The sequence below is a fragment of the Blennius ocellaris genome, assembly GCF_963422515.1.
Source record: "Blennius ocellaris genome assembly, chromosome: 1".
Lineage (NCBI taxonomy): Eukaryota > Metazoa > Chordata > Actinopteri > Blenniiformes > Blenniidae > Blennius > Blennius ocellaris.
The window spans coordinates 11,659,496-11,683,109 of NC_137650.1; the positions used below are offsets into that span (position 1 = coordinate 11,659,496).

At 41.3% G+C, this 23,614-nt stretch overlaps 1 protein-coding gene across 1 annotated transcript; it reads left to right on the forward strand.

Annotated features, from left to right (window-relative positions):
- Window positions 1–311: 311 nt before the first annotated feature.
- Window positions 312–20,211, forward strand: ulk3 (unc-51 like kinase 3). Its single transcript, XM_080498804.1, has 17 exons — window positions 312–422; window positions 910–1,052; window positions 2,252–2,392; window positions 2,903–3,023; window positions 3,215–3,310; window positions 5,548–5,691; window positions 6,590–6,672; window positions 7,902–8,057; window positions 8,236–8,341; window positions 8,494–8,534; window positions 8,725–8,827; window positions 9,631–9,695; window positions 10,343–10,421; window positions 11,946–11,986; window positions 15,308–15,355; window positions 15,458–15,521; window positions 18,988–20,211. Exons 2-17 carry the CDS (start codon window positions 954–956, stop codon window positions 19,002–19,004), a joined length of 1,404 nt encoding a protein of 467 aa, XP_080354930.1. The 5' UTR covers window positions 312–422; window positions 910–953; the 3' UTR covers window positions 19,005–20,211.
- The last annotated feature ends 3,403 nt before the right edge of the window (window positions 20,212–23,614 follow it).

The window sequence follows — 23,614 nt, forward strand, 5'->3', positions numbered from 1 at the left end:
AAAATGCTTTTATTTTTGTCATTTCTCTATACATTTTATATTCTGCTTTTATTTATTTTCCGGTTGTTATAATTCGGGGTTTTGCTTTGTCACATAGAAAGAAGGCCGTTGGCTTTTATGTCATTACATAATTTCAAGTTTGTATTCTGGATTATCTCTTGAATGGGTATTTGATCTTTTATTTATTTATTTGAAGGTTTTTTTCAGAACGTTAAAGATTTATGTCCCCGCGAGAACACGTTTATTTCGAGTTTATTGATAAGGTGGCAGTGACGGGGCTCCGCCAATAGGGGGCAGCACCGCATCCAGCAGTCACACGCAGTGACGTCATCAGAGCAGTGCCGCATGCGGACATCCATCCAGTGTGTCAGCAGCGATGTAAACATTGACTTTTCATCCACATACAGTGGATTAATCTACAGGTACGTACCTGACATCTGCAGTCATCGTTTCAATTGGGAGTACTTGAAGTCTCTGTGTGTTATTCCTGTCTAAAGACTCACATTATCGCCGTGTTGTTGTGTACCAGAGTTAGCTTAGCTGAAACTTGAGTAGATTAGAGCAAATTCACCTCAATAAACTGGCATTTGTTTTGTTTTTTATCCTCAACACGGACGTTCAGTGCATACGTATTTGCGAGCATGTGTAATTTTAGGTGCAAACATAGCGAAAGTAATTCAGTAAACTTTTACAGTTGAACTGCTTCAATAAATCCTGGAAATGATTAATAAACTGCAGTGAAACAGCTACATTGGATTATTAATCGTCTTCAAATGTCGTGGTGTGTCCAGACTGTCCCTCAACTGTGATCCTATTAGGAGACACTCCTCCCTCTCTGAGCAGCTCTCAGGTGAATGAAGATCTCAGCTTTTGTTTTGCAATCCTCACCTTGTTGGTTTTACGTTCCAGCCTGCAGTACTTCACTGGGAACCTCGAATGCTGCTGTCTTCAGCATGGCCTCCAGCTTTGCACCTCCCAAACTGGCAGACTTCATCCTCACAGAGCGGCTGGGCAGTGGGACTTATGCTACTGTCTACAAAGCATACAGAAAGGTGAGATCTCTGCAGCCAGGACCACTTCTGGTCAAATGGAGGCTCCACTAAATAGTAACTAGTTACTATGCAAAGTAATCAATCGTCTTCTGTTTTGTTTTCCTTCGGTCTGACCTTTCTTATTAATCTGCATGTTGCTGTATTATTGACTGTGTGACGTCAGCAACAGTGGGTCCTACTAATGACTGATTCACTTATTAAGTTAATCTGTTTTAAGTAGGAAGTCAAACAGTGATACACAATTAGTTTTTTTCTGTTTACGTGAGTTATTCTTGATTAAAAAAAGATGTATTACACTTTATACAACATGAACAATATTTACACTTTTGGGGTATATTTTCAGCTATAAACCTCTGAGTGATGTTGGTCATTTTTTTCTCTCTATTAAATGTATCTGGATCCAAAATCCTCATCTGCATGAGAATCTGATTCGAACATTGTTTGGCATCATTTTGACCATATTGGTGCCCAGTGGTAGTTTTATGAACAACATGTGACTTTATTTTATTAAGATACAACTTAACAAGTGTGAATATCATAACCCAGTGTAACACAAGTTGTCTGCATTCTGTTCTGTCCACTCCACTCCAAGTTTGTGTGTGTGACTTTTGTTCTCTCTTGATTAATAAAATGCTTCTCTGTTTATGAATTAAAAAAAAAAAAAAAGATCAGTTTACAAATATATGTCTCAGCTTCAACTTCAGCCTGAAAAGAAAACTATTAAAAAAACAGCTTAACAGTGTGAGTGTTTAGAAGATACTATGAGAACTACCTCTCCAGTGAAATACATCCAGGAAAAAAGCAATAAAAAGTAAAATGTTCCTCGTCTGATCAGACTTTTGAATGTTTTTATTAGAGTGATTGTATTTGTTTTTTGCTGGTCAGATGTTCAAAGTTGGATTGACTTGATAGAAGTACAACACGAAAAAAAACAAAACGGGAAGCATTCATTTTTAGGATTACTGGGATTTAATAAGGGGATATAAATCGTTCCTCTTGTAAATAAGCAAAAGTATGTCACATAAACACAGAAGAGCTAGTTTTGTGTATTTAAAAAGAACAAAAACACACACAAACCCTAATTTCTGCTATCTGATTGACCCTGCTACATGTATATACTGTATAATGTTTTGTTTTCAAAGCACTCGTTAGTGTCGCGGTTCAAATGCAAAGTCCACAACTTGGTTGTGATCTCGCAGGCGAACAGTCGAGAGGTCGTTGCTGTAAAAGTCGTGGCGAAGAAGAGTCTAAACAAGGCCTCCACGGAAAACCTGCTCACAGAGATTGAAATCTTGAAGACTGTGCGACACCCGCATATAGTCCAGTTGAAGGACTTTCAGGTGAGCTGGTTAATGACCATAAATCCTCCAGGGAAGTGCAACACAGCCATCAGCTGCAGATTTATACATGAAGAGCTGTGTTGCACGGAGAGAGAGTTGTAAATTCACTTCTTTACCTCTTTTCAAGCCTCTTCTGTTATTCATTACAAATGGCAATAATGTAATGGCCGTGTTGCCATTTGTGGACAATTTCTGGTTCCTCCCATTGTTAAATGTTTCAGTACATCTATATTTATAAGGATTTAGTCACATGAGTGTCATAAACTGAAATAATTCATACATTTTTAGCGTTAATTCCCCACACCTATCTTTATAAAGTGCAGATTTATAGCCCCAGTTACAGAAGATGTTGCCTTAATCCAAGACACCAGGCCTCACATATGCTTTGTGTGTGTGTGTGTGTCTTTTTTTGTTGTTGTTGTTGTTTTTAAACAGCTGTACTCATAAACAGAAAGCGTAGCAATATAGCGCAGTCTTTTCTTAAGTATCTGAACTGTTGTCTTTCAACAGTGGGATGCCGAGAATATCTATCTGATCCTGGAGTGGTGTTCTGGCGGAGATCTCTCCCGCTTCATTCGCACTCGCAGGATTTTACCTGAGCGTGTGGCGCAGCGTTTCCTGCAGCAGATCGGTGAGTCTTCAACAAAGTCTGTAAGTTTTTAAAATCTGTTTTATTCCTTTCCCCCCCCCCCCCCCCCCCATCACTAATATATTAAGATTGATGCAGTTTTAGTATTTCACGCTGCACAGCGAGATGCCTGAGTGGAGTTTGGCTGTGTTGAGTTCAGGGTGTAATTGTACTTGCTGTGTCTGCACCAACAGCTTGTGCCCTCCAGTTTCTTCATGAGCGAAACATTTCACACCTGGACTTGAAACCGCAGAATATTTTGCTCAGCGGCTCGGTCCTCAAACTCGCAGGTAATATCATTTTCACTAACACAAAAAAAGACACACATTGATTTCTATAGCTAACTTTTACTTTCATACAGGCGGCACTTCCTTTTGGGATATTTTAACTTTACAGCTTAAGATAAAATCCTCTGTGGACTTGATGTACTGTGGACGTTTGGCTTCATAGCTAATAGGATGAGTTTGCTCTATTTTTTAAATAGATGTCAGTTACAATGTGCTGTTAACTTTTATATATGCATGTGTGGCAGAACAGTAACTCTTAGACTGCTTGTTTTCTAGAAAACCTCTCAGAAAGCAGAGTAACACAGTAATTGGATTGGATTGGCCATGGGGGTTTCCGCACAACAACCCTCTGATGATGATGATGATGATGATGATGCTGCAGTGCTTCACACGTTTCTTTATGCACAGCCAAAACTACAGAGTAATATTGAAGAACTGCCAGATATTGACTGATGAGGTCATCTTGGAAAACAGTGCAGAAGCACTCACTTGCTCTACTTCACTAATCTACAACCATGAAATCCCCCAAATCATCCCGCTCAGAATTGCATCAAAACAGAGAATATTATTCAACATCGACCACATATAGACGTGTAGCAAACCCACTTCCCTCAACACCTGTTTTTAAAAGAGTCTTTCAGTTCAAGCAGTCTGCAGACTCTCGGTACGGCGTGCAGGTTGTCAGTCTGTGCCACAGTTTGGCTGCTACGGCTGCGAAAAGCTCCGTCACTGCGGATGTTACCAGGCACACAACAGATTATAGCTTTATGGACCAGAGAGAGCAAGTTGTTGAGTGGGACGTAAGCGGTCGAGGCAGCTCTACGGAGCCTGTCGGTTTAATGCTCGCAAAGCCGACTTGGGGAAGTTTTATCCTAAATTCAACAGAGAGGCAGGAGAAGAGATTTGTGGGTGGAGTGTGATGTTTGACCAGTGAAATTTCTTTCAGCAGTCGTCTGGATTTATTGGGCGTCGACTTGATGCAGACCGACAGGCATGAGTGTGAAGACAGATGAAGGCGGGATTATTGCCTCGTGGTCATCTTTAATCGCACGATCTGATTAGCTGCTTAATGTGTGTTTATTAGTTGAAAAAAATGTAGGAAGAGACAGGAAACGGAGCCAGAAATTAATATAAATTAGTTAATTCAAGTAATTAAATTGAAACTAACTCCCATATATTTGATTTATCACACATTTGTCACTTTTTGTTTTACATTATATTTTGCAAGCTCTTAAATCATGAAAATCAATATCTCAAAGTATAACATTTCTTAAAATCAAATTACATTTTTCAATTCAAGGCTACAATTATTAGAATTAAAATTATACAAAAGCTTTAAACTATTTTAGTTTACATCTTGTTTTTTCAGAAGCACTTATACATGATTGACATAACATGTCTTTTGACTATGAGAGGAACCCGTAGTACCGACACAAACCTGAGCATGAACAGGGAGAACATGCATGCATGCAATACCCTGGACACATGTGGCCCTGATCAACATTTTCTGAAACGTGAATCCTAATTTTCATCTCATCAGCATTTTTATGACGGTCTTTATTCTTTTTGGCATTAAAGCCATCGAGGAGGCTGGACGACATAAAAATGTGGCTCTGTGAGGGAGTGCTATTCTAATAGTGACTATTAGAATAACATCAGTTTTTTTTTTTTTTTAAACGTACGCAATCCAACACATGGAAATTTGGATGTTTTATCAGTTTGAATGGCACTGACTGAAAGGTGATTGAAGAAATTTGACAAAACTGTACAGTGCGATTAACGTATACATAACTGAAGGAAGGTGTAGTTTAATTAGCAGATACATGGATGAGTGTGAAAGGCCGGGTTGGATGACGTGATACAAAGCAGTAAACAAAATAAGCTGTATTGCCTTGACGTTACAGAAAGTCATGTCTTGCACAGAAAATACATGTTGCTTAGAAGCAAAGAATTACTTAATGCACCCCAAATTGAGGAACACAGAAAAAAAACAAAACAACCATCATGTGTTTCTCTGGGTTTTGGTTGTGTATATGTTGTTTATTCTTGAATTCTTCCAATTACCTGATCAGAGAGAATAAATAAATATGAACTTGGTTTGGTTTAATTCATCACAGTTGTTTTTCCTGCTGATGTTGCTTTTTCCTTGTAAAATAAATCAACCAAAGTATCAGTCAGTGTTTGTCAGAGGTCATAGCCAAGGCTGCTGGTGAATTACGTGTGTCCTGCTCTGTTCCCAGATTTCGGGTTTGCACAGTACATGTCACCGTGGGATGAGCAGAGTGCCCTGAGAGGTTCTCCTCTTTACATGGCTCCTGAAATGGTGTGCCGACGTCAGTACGACTCCAGGGTGGATCTCTGGTCAGTGGGAGTCATCTTCTATGGTGGGTGCTGCACAATCTTCTCTAGTGAGACATCGGAAGTGGTTTCAATGAAAGTACTGATTTGATATGTTGCGTGTTAGGCAGTGTGATTCCCCTTTGATAATAACATCTCATTTCTATGTCAGAAATAAAAGATTTCCAGCCCTGCAGGATTGAAAACTCGCTCCGCAGGTCACAGACACAATTGTGCGATTAATCACAGAATGACAGGCCGCTGAACGACCCTTTTACGGGGCTAATAGTTCAGTTATTGTGCAACAATTGTGTAACGGCACACTGCAGCGATTGTACTGTGTGGAGCACCGAAGTTTAGAATGAAACGAGAAGAGCTCTTGTCAGTATGACTCAAATCTGAACACAAAAACGTGGCGGCCCACTGGGAATTTCTCACTGTCGTCTAGCAGTTAATCACATCCATCAACGATCATTTCCTGCTTTATTCTTTGGCTGCGGAGGGTCACAAGAAATAATTAGCATCTTGCTGTTAAAAAGGTTTTTATTGCGGTGAGCTGAGTTTCTCTGTTGTCATTACTAGAATTCAACAATTATGTTAACAAGACTACATTTTCCTACTCGATGACGTCGTCTGACAATATTAAATAGGGAACCAGTTTTTTCGTCGTCTTCTACAGCTATTCTGTTGGCAGGTGGATGTTTCACTTGACTATAAGCTCTTGTGCAGACGATGAGAGCATTAAAATATAACAAAAATGTACATTTAAGGAACTGCAAGCCATTTTAATAAACATTTGTGTTCATTGTTTTCTTGAAAAATCTATATTTTCTATGTGGGTTTAATGTGTAAATCAAACCAGAGATTATTTATTATTATTATTATCATTTATTTAAAAAATTTTTTTAATTTAAAGTCAAGCTAACATTGTTTGTGTGCACACAGAGGCTCTGTTTGGGCGAGCACCGTTTGCTTCAAAGTCATACGGCGAATTAGAAGAGAAGATCCGCAGTAACCAGCCGATCGAGGTAAGTGAACAACAACAAGTAACAGTTAATGTGCTGAGTCAGCAGAAAAACAAGCAGGGAGTGGGACACAACTTCTGTGGAAAAGCTAAATGTTTGGTTCAGTGAGAATATGGAGTTGACTCATTGCTTGTTGTTATCACTGGTTCATGACCTCGCCTCGCATTATGAGTTCGTATTAAATATTGTGTCTGAGAAAAACATGAAATAATTTTTGGAAAATTCCGTGGGACTCCCACTTCCTCACTCTACGTCACAAATATAGTCGCATCACAAATAGTTTCCAGCATTCACAAAGTCATCCAAGGAAAGTTAGCACAACGCGACACAGCAGCAAGGAGCTGGTCACAAACGTTTTGAAGGAACGAACCTTGAAGAAACAAACAATCTTGACAAAGTGAAAATCTTTTGAAACGAAATAATATTGTAGTTTTTAGAAATACTGAGCTTCAGCTCGCAAATGTATAAATTCAAGTTACTCATCAGGTAATCTACAAAATACTAGAAGCTAAATTATAGTCTAAAATGCAGATTTATATTTTGAACTCTCTATAAGCTATATGTATTTCTGACCAATTCAAAATGTTTTGCTGTGTTAATATCTGTGTACGTCCTTTTTAGTTGTGGTCTGGGGACATGCAATAGTGATAAAGACAAGTCATTTTCAACTCTATTTAGAATTGAAGCCACTAGATGGCACACTGTTCCACTCATGTTTAAGGGTTTCATTCCCACTTCCAGGTCTCTGTGCAATGTGTAGTTTCTCTACAGCAGCTTGACCTTCAATAAACATCCAACAATCTGTTATTTAAGTCAAAACTGCAGGATGCACATTATTAAGAGAGGACTGACAGAAGACATTTACTTTCACACAGGGAACACATGCAAGTAAATGCATCACATTAAAGTAACTATAGTTTTTTTTCTGTAATAATTTTCTCATATATAAAATTGTCCATATATGAATAGCTGGTGAAAATCCCTGTAACAGTAGATACTACATGCACTTTTAAAGTTAGAGGACTTGAATTGTTGTGAGACTTTGACTTAATGGATTGCATTAGCACATGCTCCATTATGCAGGGACTCACATAGACAGTGGAAAGGTCGTCTTTTGATAGAGAGTAGTGATGTGAAACCAGAGGGTCCGCGGCAACAATGCGTTGTCCTTTTCCCTGGGATGGTCCCGTGGCTCGCAGTGCAATATGGTAAGGTTGTGTTTTGTGTACCAGCTCCCTCCCGGGGCCAGGGTATCCAAGGACTGCAGGGACCTTCTGTTGAGGCTGCTGGTGAGAAATCCAGACACCCGGATCACCTTCGCCGAGTTCTTCACCCACCCTTTTGTGGATCTGGAGCACATGCCAAGTGCAGAGAGCATTGTTAAAGCGGTGAGAGGATAGGGGATGCTTGATTTATTTATGTATGACTGACTGAACACATGTACACATGTGTTAGCGGGATTGTCCTCATACTCGCCCCACATGTGTCTTCACGCGTGACTCCGCACGTATGGGTGGCTGTTGTAGTTTGCGTTCCCTGATGCCACTTTGCGCTTCCTCTCTTCAGAAGGAGCTGGTCCTGCAGGCTGTTCAGAAGGACCAGGAGGGGGAGAGGTCCGCCGCGCTCTTTCTCTACTGCAGTGCCCTTGAGCACTTTGTGCCCGCTATTCACTGTAAGAGCAACAACCACTCTCATATCCTGTCTACGGACTAAGCCCTTCAACGATGAGCTGCCTTTGTTGACACAAAATAAACCAGCAAGAGAAAAAAAAAAACCTCACTAATTGTAAAAGCAAAACATCTCCTCTCTCAACCCCCCCTCCAGATGAGACGGACCGGCAACGTAAAGATGCCCTCAGGCAGAAGGTAGGCCTCCACACATTCACACATGGATTACTCTCTGTTTTCAATTAGTCCTTTTTTTTTTTTTCCATACTCTGCTGCTTCTCTCTTGGAATAACTCCCTCTCTATGGCTAGCATATGGTGTGTATGTATCACATGAATAGCATATGGTGCGATAATGAGACGGAGTCAGTGTGAGACGTCTGTCTGCAGGTCAGCCAGTATGTGTCCAGAGCCGAGGAGCTGAAGGCCCTGGTGGCTTCGGACTACAAGCAGAGCTTCGAGGAGGCTCGGACCTCCAGAGATGTCCTGAGAGGTAAAGAGGAAGCCACAGAGAGATGCAGTGCAGGTCACATCCATTGTTGGGTGTTTGAGTGTGTGAGACATGGATTCCAGGCTTTGGTAGCCTTTTTTTTGTGGGAGTTTGCATGTCCTCTCTGTGTCCAAATCTTTCTTCCAGTTCAGAAACATGCATATTAAATTTGTGCTTTTCAATTGGCTGCAAGTATGAATGGAAGACTGTTTACAGCTCTAGCCTTACATGACTACTAACGCCAAGTTAAGTTTGGTTTTTATAATTCCTGCACAAGAGAGTAAAAATACTGCACATATTACATAACCGACACCCCAACATCTATATAAACTTAACTTGTGGGAAGTCTTCATATTCTTCGTGTACATTTTTTGGGGGTTATGTTAGGTTGTCTCAGGCTCCCATTCAAGCGGAAAAACACTCACATTAGTTTAATCAGGGACTGGTGACCTGTACAAGGTCAGCTGGGATTTAGCACCACGAACCTGGAAAAAACAGGAATATAACACTGCTGGACTGAGCCTTTAATCATCCTCATAATGAAAACAAATAAAACATGTGCAGATTAATGCCTCTTTGGGTAGTCTGGTAGTAGAATCAAATAAAATTGTGTAAACATACAATTGTGTGTATTTGTGAAGCAACACGTGTTTCTGTCAGTGTATTCTAGTTGCTAAGTAGTTTTTCTTCAAACTGAAGGTTAAAGGTCTTTGTCACTTAGTCTTTCAGAGATACGTTTGCCCTGAAATGTGTTATAGGAACATGTCTTATCATGTGAATGAGTGTTTTTTGCTCGTCTTTTTCAGGGATGTCTCAAGATCAACCTCGGCTGCTTGCAGCTTTGGAGATGTCTTCTACCGCTATCGCAAAGGTTTAGATGATCCTGTGCCTCGTACACATAAGCAGCATGACAAATGAAGCTACAATAGCTGTTGTCAACTGAATTATGTTTATAACAAGCAGGCGAATGACATACATGTTAGAGAGGTGTGCAAACAAAACATTGTCCAATATGCTGAATAGAATAGAAAAATCAATGCTTTACAAATTAGGATCCGCTTTATCTTACAGTGCTTCACTTTCAATCTGGGAACTGGACAATAATGTTGTAAATTTAGAAAAATAAAGCTCCTGGTTGACAGCCATATAACTTTTTAGTACAGATTGTGTTCCAAACCACATATGCAAATATCAGTGTGGAACCAGAAACCAGTGCAACACATGTTGCTATTCTTTTGGGCCTCCCTATTCACATACATGAGAGAAAATATAACATAAGAAACATAGGAAACACTTCAGCACAAGAGCAAACGAGTACCTAACGAATATATTTGATAAAGTAACACAAAATCAGAAATGATTGCAGATTATACCCCAAAGTAGTATTTACACACCTGTCTGTTGTTTACCAGCAGAAGATGTCAAGTCAGGTCTATATAAACACATTTTGTACCATTAGCATTAAGTTTCCTTTTTGATGAATCCCACGTGACTTTGACTGGTTGTCTTGTCTTTCAGGAGGAGAGTGGAGCCGACGACCTGGAGGCTCTGGATGTGTACCAGCAGTGTTTAGGAGAGCTACTGCTGGCACTAGCAGGTAGATAAATCCATGCATGGGCTTGTTTATTTATCCTGTCTTCTGGTGATGTTGGCAGCTGAACCGCTCCAGCGGTGCCCTGGGTTGGTCCAGCTGTCTGCGAGCAATAAGCTACTCAAAGACACTATTGTTTAGTTGGTGCGTTGCAAAAAAAAAAGAAGCAAATTTAAACATTTAGTTGTCCCACATCTGACCACCACTGTATTCAGATGCTGTGACCGCTGCATGCACACCACTGTTATACAATAAAAATACAATACGGGCAAATGAAATTACATTTCGAATGGCAGCGCCATACATAAATTGATTATAGAGAGCGGGCGGAATGAGCAGGCCAGGCTCGCAATTCAATTACAGTTGAGGGTTCAGCCAGGTCAAGAAATGGCTGAACAAAAGAAATGATCCCCAAGGGAAAGACTGGAAAAGAGAGGGCAAAAACCGCTTGGAGACGGAATAAAGATATAGAGATATTTTAAGAGAGACTTAACTGGAAACAGAGAGAGTCTGACAGGAGGACTTTGAGAGAGATGAATATAAACAAAGAGTTGCTTAGTAAGACGAGAGCCAGTGAAGCCATAGACTTGGAGAGAGGCAGGGACACTTAATAAACGACAGGCCGACAAACAGACAGAGGGCTAACACAAGAGACTCCAGAGACTCTCTCTGTGGCCTGGCGTCCATTAAGGCCGGGTTCATGAGCTCATCTGGAGGATCGGCCTAATGGAAGAGGTGGGCTCGAGTGATCCAGATGTGGCTTTGAGCTGGGATGAGACCCGGTGCCAGCGCCCTGTGTGTGGTATGAAAATCTCACCATCTGCTTCCCATTCAGACTCCAGACTCATTTATTTGCACTATTATACATTGGAACAAATAAAAACTATTATCTGTTGTCCCTGGGAAGGGGCTTGTTGTCAGCACTGTTTGATGAAGAACAAAGTGCTAGTTTAAATATTGTATTGTGTGTCAGTAGATTGGTGATATAAGAGGGGAAATGGCTCTGCAGTGTCAGGGAGCCTTGTTGTGTGGCACAGCAGATACCACCAGAGGGATTGTTGGGAGAAAACATTGGTTCTTTGTTTGGCCAAGAGCTCTTTGTTGCACAGCTTCCCAACATGCCTCACCACCACAGAGCCCCCTCTTCCTCTCCTCCTCCTCCTCCTCCTCTGCGCTCTCCACTTTCTGTCACCCTGCCCTCCAGGATGACAGACTGTGAAAATACTGGCCTACATTGGAACCATTTTCACCCGTAAGCCCCCCCAGCCTGCGCGCTAGGAAAATCCAATCTTGTATTTGACCTCTCCTCGAGCAAACAAGGTGATTAGGCTGTAGAGCCCTTTCCTCCTTTCCTCTTCTCATTATTCTTGTGTCTCTCGCCCCCCCCGTCTCTCTCTCTCTCTCTCTCTCTCTCTCTCTCTCTCTCTCTCTCTCTCTCTCTCTCTCTCTCTCTCTCTCTCTCTCTCTCTCTCTCTCTCTCTCTCTCTCTCTCTCTCTCTCTCTCTCTCTCTCTCTCTCTCTCTCTTCCAGCCGAGCCCCAGGGCCGCCGGAAAGAGCTGCTCCACAGCGAGGTGAGTGTGTGAAGAGGGGAGTCTGGTTGACTGCACATGGTGAAAATAGTTATCTCTCACCCCCCCCCCCACCCCAACAACCCCCTGGCTGATCACATGACCCCGTCACATGTGCATGAATTTGTTGTAAAAGCCAAACGACATAGTTTATCATCCATAATTCCTTTCATGTACACATAGATCACTGTCCTCTTTATAATGAGATACATGTAACTTTGCAGCGACCATCACACACCTTTCGAACATCAAAAGCTGTGTCCTCTGTTGTAGCATACTGGAACATTTACCAGCTGGAAAGCTTGATTTTTGCAAAATAGACTGAAAAGACATATTTGTCGGGATTCCATAGAAATTAATGAAGAAATACTCTTTTCCGGTTAAAAAAATGTGTTCATTCAAATATATGGATATTCATCAATCTCTCCCAACTACTTCCACCAGGTTGCTTTCATTAATGTATGTTGGCTTTGCATTCTGGATTATACCCTGAATACATTTTATTGATATAGTTAAAGTTGCCAGCTATAACCAGAGCCTGAATATTGACTAGCAAGCACAAAGTACTAAGGCACATCTGTCGCCACCACTCCAAGGTCTTTTGTTTTTGTTTCTTTAATTGTTTTGCCAGTGACAAAGCCAACAACTAGCATGACTTTTCACCACCAGACTACAAAACGGGGGGGGGCAGGAGATTGAGTGGGCCCCATAGACCTCCCTATTTGAAGTTTAATGGGTGCTTGTCCTAAGTAAATTCAGATGCGGCTGTAATAATCTAATGCCGCATTAGTGAGACAGGGTTTGGGTTGAGATTGAAAGCATGTGTGTATGTGAGAACCCTAAAGAGCCAACACATGCTGCCTGGCCTGGCCTCCATGTGTGTTCATATCAACTGCAGAGTACACTTTCACTGTAATTTAATATTACGGCTTCTTCTATGAATGTCACAGCTTTTGATCCAGCCACTGTCTGCTAATATATAGTCTTTGTGGCTGGACGTATGTACATATCATGTCATCGTGTCTCTTTCAGTATAAACACAGTCAAAACTCTGGTAGATTTCAAAGTAGCCTTTACACTTCAGCTGACTCGGGTAGATTTATTCTCCTCATTTATTGTACATGTTGATTAAAGGGATTGTGATTAAAGCGCTGTGGCTACAAAAGGTTGGAGTTGATTTGAAAAAGTTGTGGGCAAAAGTATTTTGGGGCTCAGTGCCGACGCTGATTTGAAGGAACAATGTGGAAGTCATCAATTTGAATGTCCCATCATTGTGAGCCTCAGATGTGACGGCTGTAATCCTCCAGAGCGTTTGTATTGTAGCATGCTGTAGATCTGAGTAGGTATTAGGTGCAGAGAGCTTCTTCATCTCCAGAGGTCTGATAACCACAGTAAAGCGCGGCCTCGAGCTTGTGATGACAGCGGTTAGTACTTCCACATGTGTACCATATGAAATGTTTTTAACAAATGGAGCACGACACAGAGATGATTAGTGTGGTCTGATTGCAACAGGGAGGTTATGCACCCCTCATCTCTATCTCAGTTATTTAGTTTCCCTGATGCACAGATGCACCACGCAAAACAAACACTGCACTGAAAATACATGTCCTGCAAGAAACATAAATCTATATCTATATATGGGACTTTCAATGCCGATATGTTGTGATAACAACAACCATGATTGCAGAGGAATGGTATGACAACATACAGTAGAGAGCAAGTGTGGTCAACTACCTTTCCCATAGACACAACCCAAAACATCTTGTAACTACGGTGTGATTTAAACCCACGAGCCTACTTGAATCTCAAAGTGTCGGTGTGTTGAAGTGGCCTTGGGAAAGACATTTAATTCCACGTTGCTCCCAGTGGTGATCAAACAAAGGCATGTGTGCCATCCCTGTTGGTGTGTGAAGGATTGTGTGCATGAACAGGTGAATGTGACTGACGGTGTATGACACACTGAGACAGCTGAAGTGGTAAAATGTGCTTTTACCATTTTCTTGTGCTCAGTCCGTCGTCTGCCCACCTGAACGTGAGGCCTTCACTTACAGTACATTATAGTAGTGAATGGAAACTGTAATAAAACTGTTCAGAACATTGTGTTACGGACCCTTTATCCAAACTTAAAACAATTGTTTAACAAACACAGTGACGTACGGTGATGGCTGGACACATGTTGACAATAGTGATAAAAGTAGTTGTGGTAGTAATCTGTCAGTTAAACTTCACTCAGCAGATAATCCAGCAGCCCCAGTCCACGTGGATCAAAGTTAGTAAAACGACCCAGTGTGAGGTGAAGCATAGTGACAGTGTTGAAATCAATCGCCTGTAAATCTGTTGGTGAAGGAAAAACTTGCGTGGATGTGAATGACTTCAGCGTTTGATGCTGCTGTATTTACATATGAATTTATCTGCTTTGCAGCAGCCCAATATACAGTGAGGCTTTTGTGAAATAACAAGAATTTTGTACCGCAGGCTCATCACTGCTGAAATACAATTTGAATCATGAGTAGAAAGTAAATATTGAGGGAACAGGTACTAAACAGAATTATACCGTTATGATACAGGGAGTTCCAAAATATCTTTTACAAACTTTACTTGTTTGCTTGATGACTATGGCAGGTGAAAAGTAAAGAAGTTCATAGTAAAAGTTACACTTTTTGTAAGGTTGGTAAGTTTCTGAGGGACTTCATATTGTTTGTAAAATCCGTGGTCGCGGCTCAAATCGGTTGGGCTTTATGCAGTTTTAGGACGGCCGAGGTTTCAGTAGTAAGCCCACGACCACTATCGGACTGTGTCTAACCAATAGAAATGCAGTACGACATGGCGTAATTATCCGCGCGACACGGAATGCTAACGAAAAATGCTAGTAGATGTTTACAAGCACTTATTTCAAGCTCCCTTTGCAAAATTGGCATCCACAGTTCGCCTCCCTTTCCGAGCCACGACCGCGTCCATGTTCTCGTCCTTTTTTGAGGATTTTTATCCAAACATAAGAATACTGCAAGGGCGAGGGTTCTGACCATGTTTAGCGCCTTTATTTTTCCTGAATGGATGGCGCACGATCATGACGTTTTATTATTGCACCTGGATTGCGTAATCACGTCGAGTTGGCGCAGACTCCTCTCGTACATTCTGCAAAAACAATTATTTAAATTCGTCTCGTACAGTCCGGAACCGTGTTGAAGGCTTTGACGACTACACACTGAAACGCAATAATAAAACCATATTACCAGCCTAAGCCAAGGAAACACAATGAACAATAATGGCCGTACACTCGAACCACATGTACTTGATTTTTCTTTTTTTTTTGTCTGTCATCAGATTAAAACCCTCATGACCCGAGCGGAGTATCTTAAGAAGAATATCAAGGTGAGCACGCATTCCTCAGCTGAACATACGCTACTTTAGACTGTATAAACTGTGACTTTGGAGTTTGTTTGGTTGATGTGTGGTATGTATCCACCCTCCCAGATGCAGGAGACTCAGAGGGACGTGTCTCTGGATCGAGAACCTCTGGCAGATTCTGTCAGGAGCTGTGAGTTTCCCCGCTGCGTTGTGTAAACCGTTCCTCGCGCCCCGAGAGTGTGGTTTTTATAACCTTGCAGTCGTACTGATAAGTAACTTTCGGGAGGGGTTGGTGGTGGTGGGGGGAATGGCTGCCTGAATTTGCAATGAAATGTCCTTTCATTGAAGGGTTTTTTTTTTTCTCCCCTGACTAGTAAAATATGAGCCATTCTCTTGCTGTGCTGGCCACCCTGCCGGCCTGCCTGGCTCTTTGATTTTGTTAGTGCTGCCCTGGGCTCGCTCGCTCTCCTTGTAAAGCCAACCTTGTGAAAATGGGCCTTGGTGCAAAACGAGAGCGACACTTTCAACATGCAAACACCACAAATAACAGAGAGAAGCTTTACTCCTGTCATGTACATGCATGTGCATTTTCTTTTGTAGTTATGCCATGACTTTACAGATTTTTAGCACCTAATAACCCTGTCTCAGTTGCATTGTCGCAATTATGGAACATTAAGTCTTAATATACATGAATTTCCCATGTGGTGACTTATATACACAAAGCCTATTCCGTAATATTCTCTGGGCTTAGCTCATAGATGGACCGTGGATACCTAAAGCCCAGACAATATCCTGTTCTCAGTGAGAAATTCCTGGGGAATTATGATTTTCTTTTTTTTTTTAAGGTTTCGGGGGAAGGGCACCAGTGACTGTAGAGACTGCTCATGTTTCATGAAGAATGTGGCTTCTTATTCTGCTGCTGTTGTTTTAATGAAACCTCTCCACGGTCAGCCATGCTGACTGGCAGCGGTCCAACAGCAGCTGTAGGAGACAGAGTCTGTCTGGTGACACTAAATCAGGCAAAAAGGGGAGAAAAAAAACAGCAGTATTCCTGTTTTGCTATGCAAACTCTGTATGTGCATGAGGGGCATGGACACGTCAGTGGGAGCCATTCACAATGGAAAAACGAGAAGTTCCAGGCCGACTTTCAGTCCATCTATGATCTATATAATTTTGTCCGGCTTCAAGTCACAGGGGGAAATATCCCAGCCGATCATGGGCAAAGGGTTAGGGTTAACAGGTTACCAACCCATCACTGAGAGACAGAGTCACCAAATATCCACACATTCATGTTGTATGACTGGGAGAAAATCAGACTGCCTGATTGAAAAAAAACAACACAGAAAAAAGATCGATTCTCCACACAGAAAGTTCCCAAACATGAACTCAAACTTGGGAGATTTTTAGTCAATATACAGGCATACTTGAAAAGTCACATTGCATTTAAGTTCATGAAAATTTGCATAGACTTTCTTAGAACTCATTCATTTGAATCAGGTGCCGGATCAGGATGTTTTGAAAAAAAAAACAAACAATTATGGATTGAAAAGAGGCAACAAAGGAAGCCTCATATTTACTTATATGAAAAACCTCACATAGTGTAAAGCATTCCAATAGGGAAAAATGCTTTCAATAGGTTTTTTGACATACAATTGTGAAAACAGCATTTTGGAGACCTTTTTTTTCCAACTGCATCAAGTTGATATTAACTTCAATGCCTAAATGTAGTTAACGCTCCAAAGTTTAGCTTCAGTACCAGTATAAGTCGGTGTTTTCCCCCGTTTTCAAACATTATATTAGGAAAACTCTGTCTGAGGTAGAACTCCATTAAATAACTCAAGAAGAAAGCAGGAAAGTAAACTATGTACGTCTGTGTTCTGGCACTCATTACACTTCACTTTTCATTCAAACTGGTAAATGTTGATTTGGATTGAAAGATGTAAACAGATGGCACAATGAATACCTTTATGGTGTGGCCAAGTCGTTTCCATCCTGGACTCCTAGACCCCCTTGGAAAGAGTCTAAGAACACAGTGGGGGCCCAGGCTCCGCCTGCTCTGAGTTTGTAAAGAAAATAAAATTTGCACATGTCAAAGAAAACCATAATAAGACATTATCTAGAAGCCAGAACAGACCTGGGAGACTGTCCATTACTTACCTTGGTATGTTCACAGGACTGGGTCTGTCTAACAGTGTATTTTGGCAAATAGGACATGGGAGAGGGGGTCCTGATCTGGCGAGGGTGCAAAGTAAAACGGTTGGGAAACATTGGTGTCGTCTATATCGATCTACGAGACCAGACTACCAGAACAATCTGGGCTGAATACACTCCCAGTGTTGCTGTAGTGGCTGAGAGCTGGTAGCTGCCAATCAAAATCAGATGAGGGTCAAAACAGCAGCCAGCAGTCCTGACATGCATCACATGTTGTGCTTGATTTATTTTGACGTGTTCGGTGCGTGTGCTGCGTTCACATCTCAAATCCACTACACCATCATGAGATCTCTGCCTGAGTGTTTGGCTTGTCACAGTTTGACTGCAGCTTGCATAACACTGTAAAATACACCAAAACGAGCGATCGCACCAGATCTTCATCCACTTATCACCGCTTAAAACGTTCAAACTTTATTTATATGGCAGTTTTTAATGCAAGTCGGTACAATTGACTGTGATTCACTGGTGGATTGACACAATAAAACACACAGAAAAACAAAGGAAAGGAAAATCATTGTTGGAACTAGATGATGTTACAGTGATTCTTAAAACTTACAGTAAGATAAGTGGATAAAATGTCCAATTAGTTAATTCAACTTGGACTTGATTTTAAAATTACAAAACCAAACTCAGGCTAATTTAAAAAATCCAATAAATTAAAAATATGCAATTAATCTATCAAAGAAAAAATATAAAACCGACTTTAAAAAGAGTAAAGGCACATATAACCTCTAATTAAATACAGTTACACAATGGTGTAGTTGTTATAACTCTCTTGTGGGTTTGAATCTAACTTGGGCCTTTCTGTACGTCCCACGGTCCAAAAAACATTGTCGTTCTAAAAAGAAATTCCGTCCACACGTCACTGTGAACACAGCTCAAAACGATATAGTACATGTTCCAGGCCTTTAGGTGGCGCTTTAAATCTGCAGAAATACACCAAAAACAGAAAAGAAGTCATATCAGTAGCTTCTGCAGCTCGACATGTAGTCCACCATTGTTGTTGTTAAGGGTTATAGGCGCTGTGGGGTTATAGGCCATCCACACCTCGAAGCCGAGGCAGCGTTTTAAAAATCCTCCACTCTGGAACCAGTTCTCAAAGAAACTTGTTTTGGGGCTCTTAAAACGCTGCGCCGTGTGGATGATCGGTGATCTATTGTTAATCTACTTTCTGGGTTTGTTGTGGTATTTGGTTATTATGTGTTCTCTTAATGTATGTACAAATATATATTGTCACTATAAAACAAATAAATCTATTGGTTTAAATAAACAATGTATCTTACCATAGCTTGAATTGCTCAGTAAATAGACATGCATGTCGTCAATGATGCTGAGAATGTCATTTAAATTGATTTTATCATTGTTTCTACAAAGCTCAAACAGATGACTTTGACATTTGTGAAGAAGTGAACCTGACGGACATGCTGCCTCTCTTGTCTCCCCAGCATGTTGTGTGCAGTGAGCGGCCCGGCCACCTCCAGGGGTCAGCGGCAGTGGCGGCGGCGGCAGCAGCAGCAGCAGCAGCAGCAGCAGCAGCAGCAGCAGCAGCAGCAGCAGCAGCAGCAGCAGCAGCCGCCTCAGGCCGTCAGTCAGTGTTCAGGCCGGACTGCCAGCTCTCACCTGACGTGGTCTCTGCCCCGGCCAAATCCCACCACATCCTTGCCCACTGTGGGAGCGCTGTCTGGGTGGGATGATACTGTCGCCAACCAAAATGTGCCCTCGCTGGAAAAGTTTTCTTACCAGATGATTTGGCAGGTAGACGACTTGCGTTCATTACTTTTGAGCGGGGGGAAAGAAAATAATAAATAAATATCAGGCCCGGTTGAAAGTAGCTCTTGAGTTTTGAATTTGCACTCTTGTTAATGTGAACCGTTCCCTGTCTTCTACACCCCCCCCCCCCCCCCCTACTGCCATCGCACCATTGATATGTAAATGTGGACAGCTTGTATGACAATACCACACTGTCATGCTAAACCAGTTAAACCAAGAACGAACTCTGCAGGCTCTCATGCAGACTGTGAAAATCCCAAAACACAATCAAACATTGCAGTTTTTGGAGCTGTAGTATTAATATATTATACTGAGGCCTGTGCAAACATGTACATTTTCACTCCGCCTTCTCACCCCCCCCCCCCCCCCCCCCCCTCCTCACTGCCTTTACTGTGGGTCAACCACAGGCTCACCAGGCCCTCCCCGCTGATGGAGCCCTCTCCACCACGACCAGGGGGGAAACTGGAGAGGTGCGGCCTCTGCCTTATTTACACTAGCCTCGCATTTTTCTTAGGTTTGGCAGTGGCCGGGTATTTGAGGGATACAGCGAGTTGTGCTGCTCCAGCAAAGCCTCCATAACGAGGCCTCTGTGGAGACGGCAGAAAGCTTAACAGTCGGTGGCGAGCCGATAATCCTCACTGTTGTAGGTCCGCACGGACGCTCTTCCTTTCACACAGGTATCCAGAAGGGAGCTTTACTTTTTTTTGTGTGGATGTAATTTAAATGCCACTGTAACATTTAACTGAAAATACATTTTATGTCTGCTGGTAAGATTTTTTTTTTTTTTTGTCCACTGCTGTGTTTCTTATTCTTTTTTTTTTTTTTTTTGAGTGTTTATACAGCTGTGATTTTCTAATGTATTTATTAAAGACTAATTGCAGATGACGAATCAGATGGAAAATAAAGCTGCGATCTGTAAAAGCCGTGCGTTCCGTGTGTTGTTCAGACGTTTTGTCAACAGTGCCCAGGTGAACGCTGGTTTTTCAGAACCTGTGGAAAGATTTATTTGGCTTGGTGGGAGCAGCGCTGCTGGTCCCTCGCCATCATCTGGAAGGGCGCTCTGAAGAAACAGCTGGCTCGCGGCCACGGAGGGTGGAGAGAGTGAAGCAGGCAGAGAAAGTAAGGGCATTTGATAATTATATGATTTATGCGGACGTCTGAAAGCTCTGAAAACTGGATTTGAAAATGTCCAGATCTGACAAAATCTGAGGGAAATGCATAGAATTAATTACATATATGTTATTTGTTTGCCCTCTCCTGGCCCTACTTCTTCTTGCGTCTAAATGTTTGGTTGGAAGAGGAATGTGACACAAAGAGGCAATTACTAAGATTATACAAAAAAAATGTTTTTCTCATTATTGGAAAGACTGATTACTCAAACAAAAACCGATGGTTGCAAAGCTGAAACAAGGAACTGGGAGTAATTTACCTTTTCTTTTTCTCTCCACTAAAAATAAAATAGACGTTTCTGTTTTTTAAACCAACAAATGTTTGGCATTAGTCTGTTGTCTGTTTTCTATCATAGAGCATCGTGATGGTCTAGACATGGGGGCAGCGAGCTTGTAAAAAGAAAGTTTGTTGGTTAAAATCCCTCTGAGTCACCTCTGTGGGTTTGAATGTGTTAATATATTTACAAGAAAACTTAACCACTGTTTTAACTGCTTTATTTCACCACTATTTATCTGCATGAAATCTATGGGTAGTTTAACAATTTGAGCCAACTTCGTATGTTTAGGGTCCCATCGATTCAAATGACAAAGGTACAAAAAAGATTATTCTTTGGATCAGAGTCATAAAAGATCGAGGCATCAAGGAACTGCGGGCAAAAACTACAATTGCAAAATAAGATGTGCTTGCATTTATGGATGCTTTTCAATCAACAGGTTTTTGTTTTTGGATACATTGAGATATTTCAGGCTTTTTGTGCAGAACTTATCGGAACGAGAGAAAGAAGTAGACAAGCAAGTGTAAATCGGTTGAAAAGCATGTGAGACCTTTGATTTTCCCTGTTTCCTGCATAAATTCCCCATAAAATATAAAACGATCTACATTGAACTCACAAGTATAGACAAACTATAATATTTCATGTATGTATTGAACAGATTCATAAGGTGGATAAGTTAAGTGAATTCGTTGGTAAAAACATAGGAGGGGAAACAAACATCAGGACAGAAGTTATCAAGCTTGATGTTCAATCAATGGAACAACATTCAGCCAAATCACTATAAATGACAACTAATGAAGTCAACAGAAAGTGGAATAAATGAGAAGAAGATCACATACTGATTGCATATGATTACACAAAGTACTGGTGAACTTCTTCAATAAAGTAAACAAATAGTGTACATTTGAAAAAGTAAATATTTGCTAATTTGAGACAGATTTTCCATTTCTCTGAAGTCAAGGAGAAGGTGTTTCTGATCTGTCTTCATTGTCAAGCTACCCTCTATTCTTTTAATTTAGTTACTTTTTTTAAAAGTGAGGTGCACTATATCAGTGTTTTTCAACCACTGTGCCCAAGATATAGTCAGGTGTGCCATGGGAAATTATCCAATTTCACATTTTCTCTAAGAAAACATTTACTCTCACAGGGGGCCACAGAAGAATGGCTCTGAGTCAAAATTCTATTCTACCAGTTGAACACCAGAAGCTTTTACTCTGACATGAACACACACAACAAGAAGTTCATAACAGGATGAAACTCCACACCACACATTTCTCATTCATGGTTGCACACCAACATCCATCAAACCAAACCAAATTAGATGGAACAAAAACACAACACAAGCACAAATCAACACACACAACAACCCCAACAATAACCATCAATAACCTCCGGCAACACATAACCTGAACTCCCATTATGCCCTGCAGCGACCAACTCCGTGATCGCTACAATACTCTTCACCACTAGATGGCAGCACAGAATGTTGCCGGTGAAATTGAAACTTAACAGACGTCAGTCTGGTTAATCACCACCACCTGCTGCTCCCATCTTGTATCAAAGTACTGTGTCAGTGACAGTGATGGAGAAGTTTTTGAAAAGGAAGAAGCTAACCAGGATATCAGCTCTGTGTTCATCCATCAGGTCCAGGTTTCACACTGAGTGAGTAAAAATTAAAAAAAGAAATTGGGAAATACTTTTTTCTGTATTTATTTGATTCCTGTTGATAAAGCATTGATGAGAATGACTTTATATTGTTAATATAGACTACAGAGTTTAAAATTTTAATATTTTCGGTTGGTGGTGTGCCTCGAGATTTTTCCAAAGAAAAAAGTGTGCCTTGGCTCAAAAAAGGTTGAAAAACACTACACTATATAATGAGACAAAGTAGACGAAGAGTGCGAAAATAGACAGTCATTTAGTTACAGCAAGAAGCTGATCTACCATCTGAATGTTAGCATTCAGATGGTAGATCACAAAAAATGTGTTTTTTAGCAGAACTAAAAAACACATTTATTAAGTGCATAATACAGTAAACAGGAGACTGGTGGAATAGTAACAGTTACGCCGGTTTTGCAGCTGTTTCCATGTACAACAAAAGCAGCACTACAACTTGTGTTGTTTGATTAACCATAACGTTTGTATCAACATGTTACTGGATATGAGTCATTGCCAAAACTACTGAGTTTTAAGCAAAGGTAGATGAACACATTCACAGTGTGGCATTAAAAAAAATGCCGTTTGATACTAACTGTGCTAAATGCCCCTCTTTATCTAATCCAGGGCTACTGAGTGCTGGAGCCGGTCTAAGTTTATGTGGCAGGTTTCCAGTCCATCAACCAATCACATTTACACCTATGGGTAATTTTAGAGTGACCAAAAAAACCTATAAGTGCAAAGAGTTTTATACCGTTGGGACGAGACCAGAGACACAGAGAGAACATACAAACTCAAACTCCTGAAGCAACTCCCAGACGCTAACCAGTTATCTTCCTGACCCAAGTACTTCCTAATTAAAGGTGTGACAATCGCAACTATAAAAACGATGTTTTCTTTGTCCTATACACAGCTTGAAGTACGAACAAATCCAAACCGGGTGCATCTCTGTGTCTCCTTGAACGCAGTGAAACACAAACTGCAGCTGGAGCTGCCGAAGGTTTAACAAGCGGTTTTCAAACTCAGGACTCCCGTGGGGGGGGGGGGGTTGTTTTTTGCCCCACCATCTGGTTAATGACATTCACCTGGCATGCCAGGTGTAAATCACTCCCAGGCCCAAGCAGAGCTGAGCAGAGAGCGGCGAAGCCCCGGGTGTCCAGAACCAACGGGTTGGCAAGAGAAATCTTCGAGAGATGTGGAGG

Excerpts from the sequence above, each read along its gene's own strand:
- ulk3 (XM_080498804.1), top strand. The coding sequence starts at position 954 with ATGGCCTCCAGCTTTGCACCTCCCAAACTGGCAGACTTCATCCTCACA. Across the intron at positions 3,311-5,547 it reads CTCGGTCCTCAAACTCGCAG|ATTTCGGGTTTGCACAGTAC; the intron begins GTAATATCATTT and ends CTCTGTTCCCAG. Across the intron at positions 5,692-6,589 it reads AGTGGGAGTCATCTTCTATG|AGGCTCTGTTTGGGCGAGCA; the intron begins GTGGGTGCTGCA and ends GTGTGCACACAG.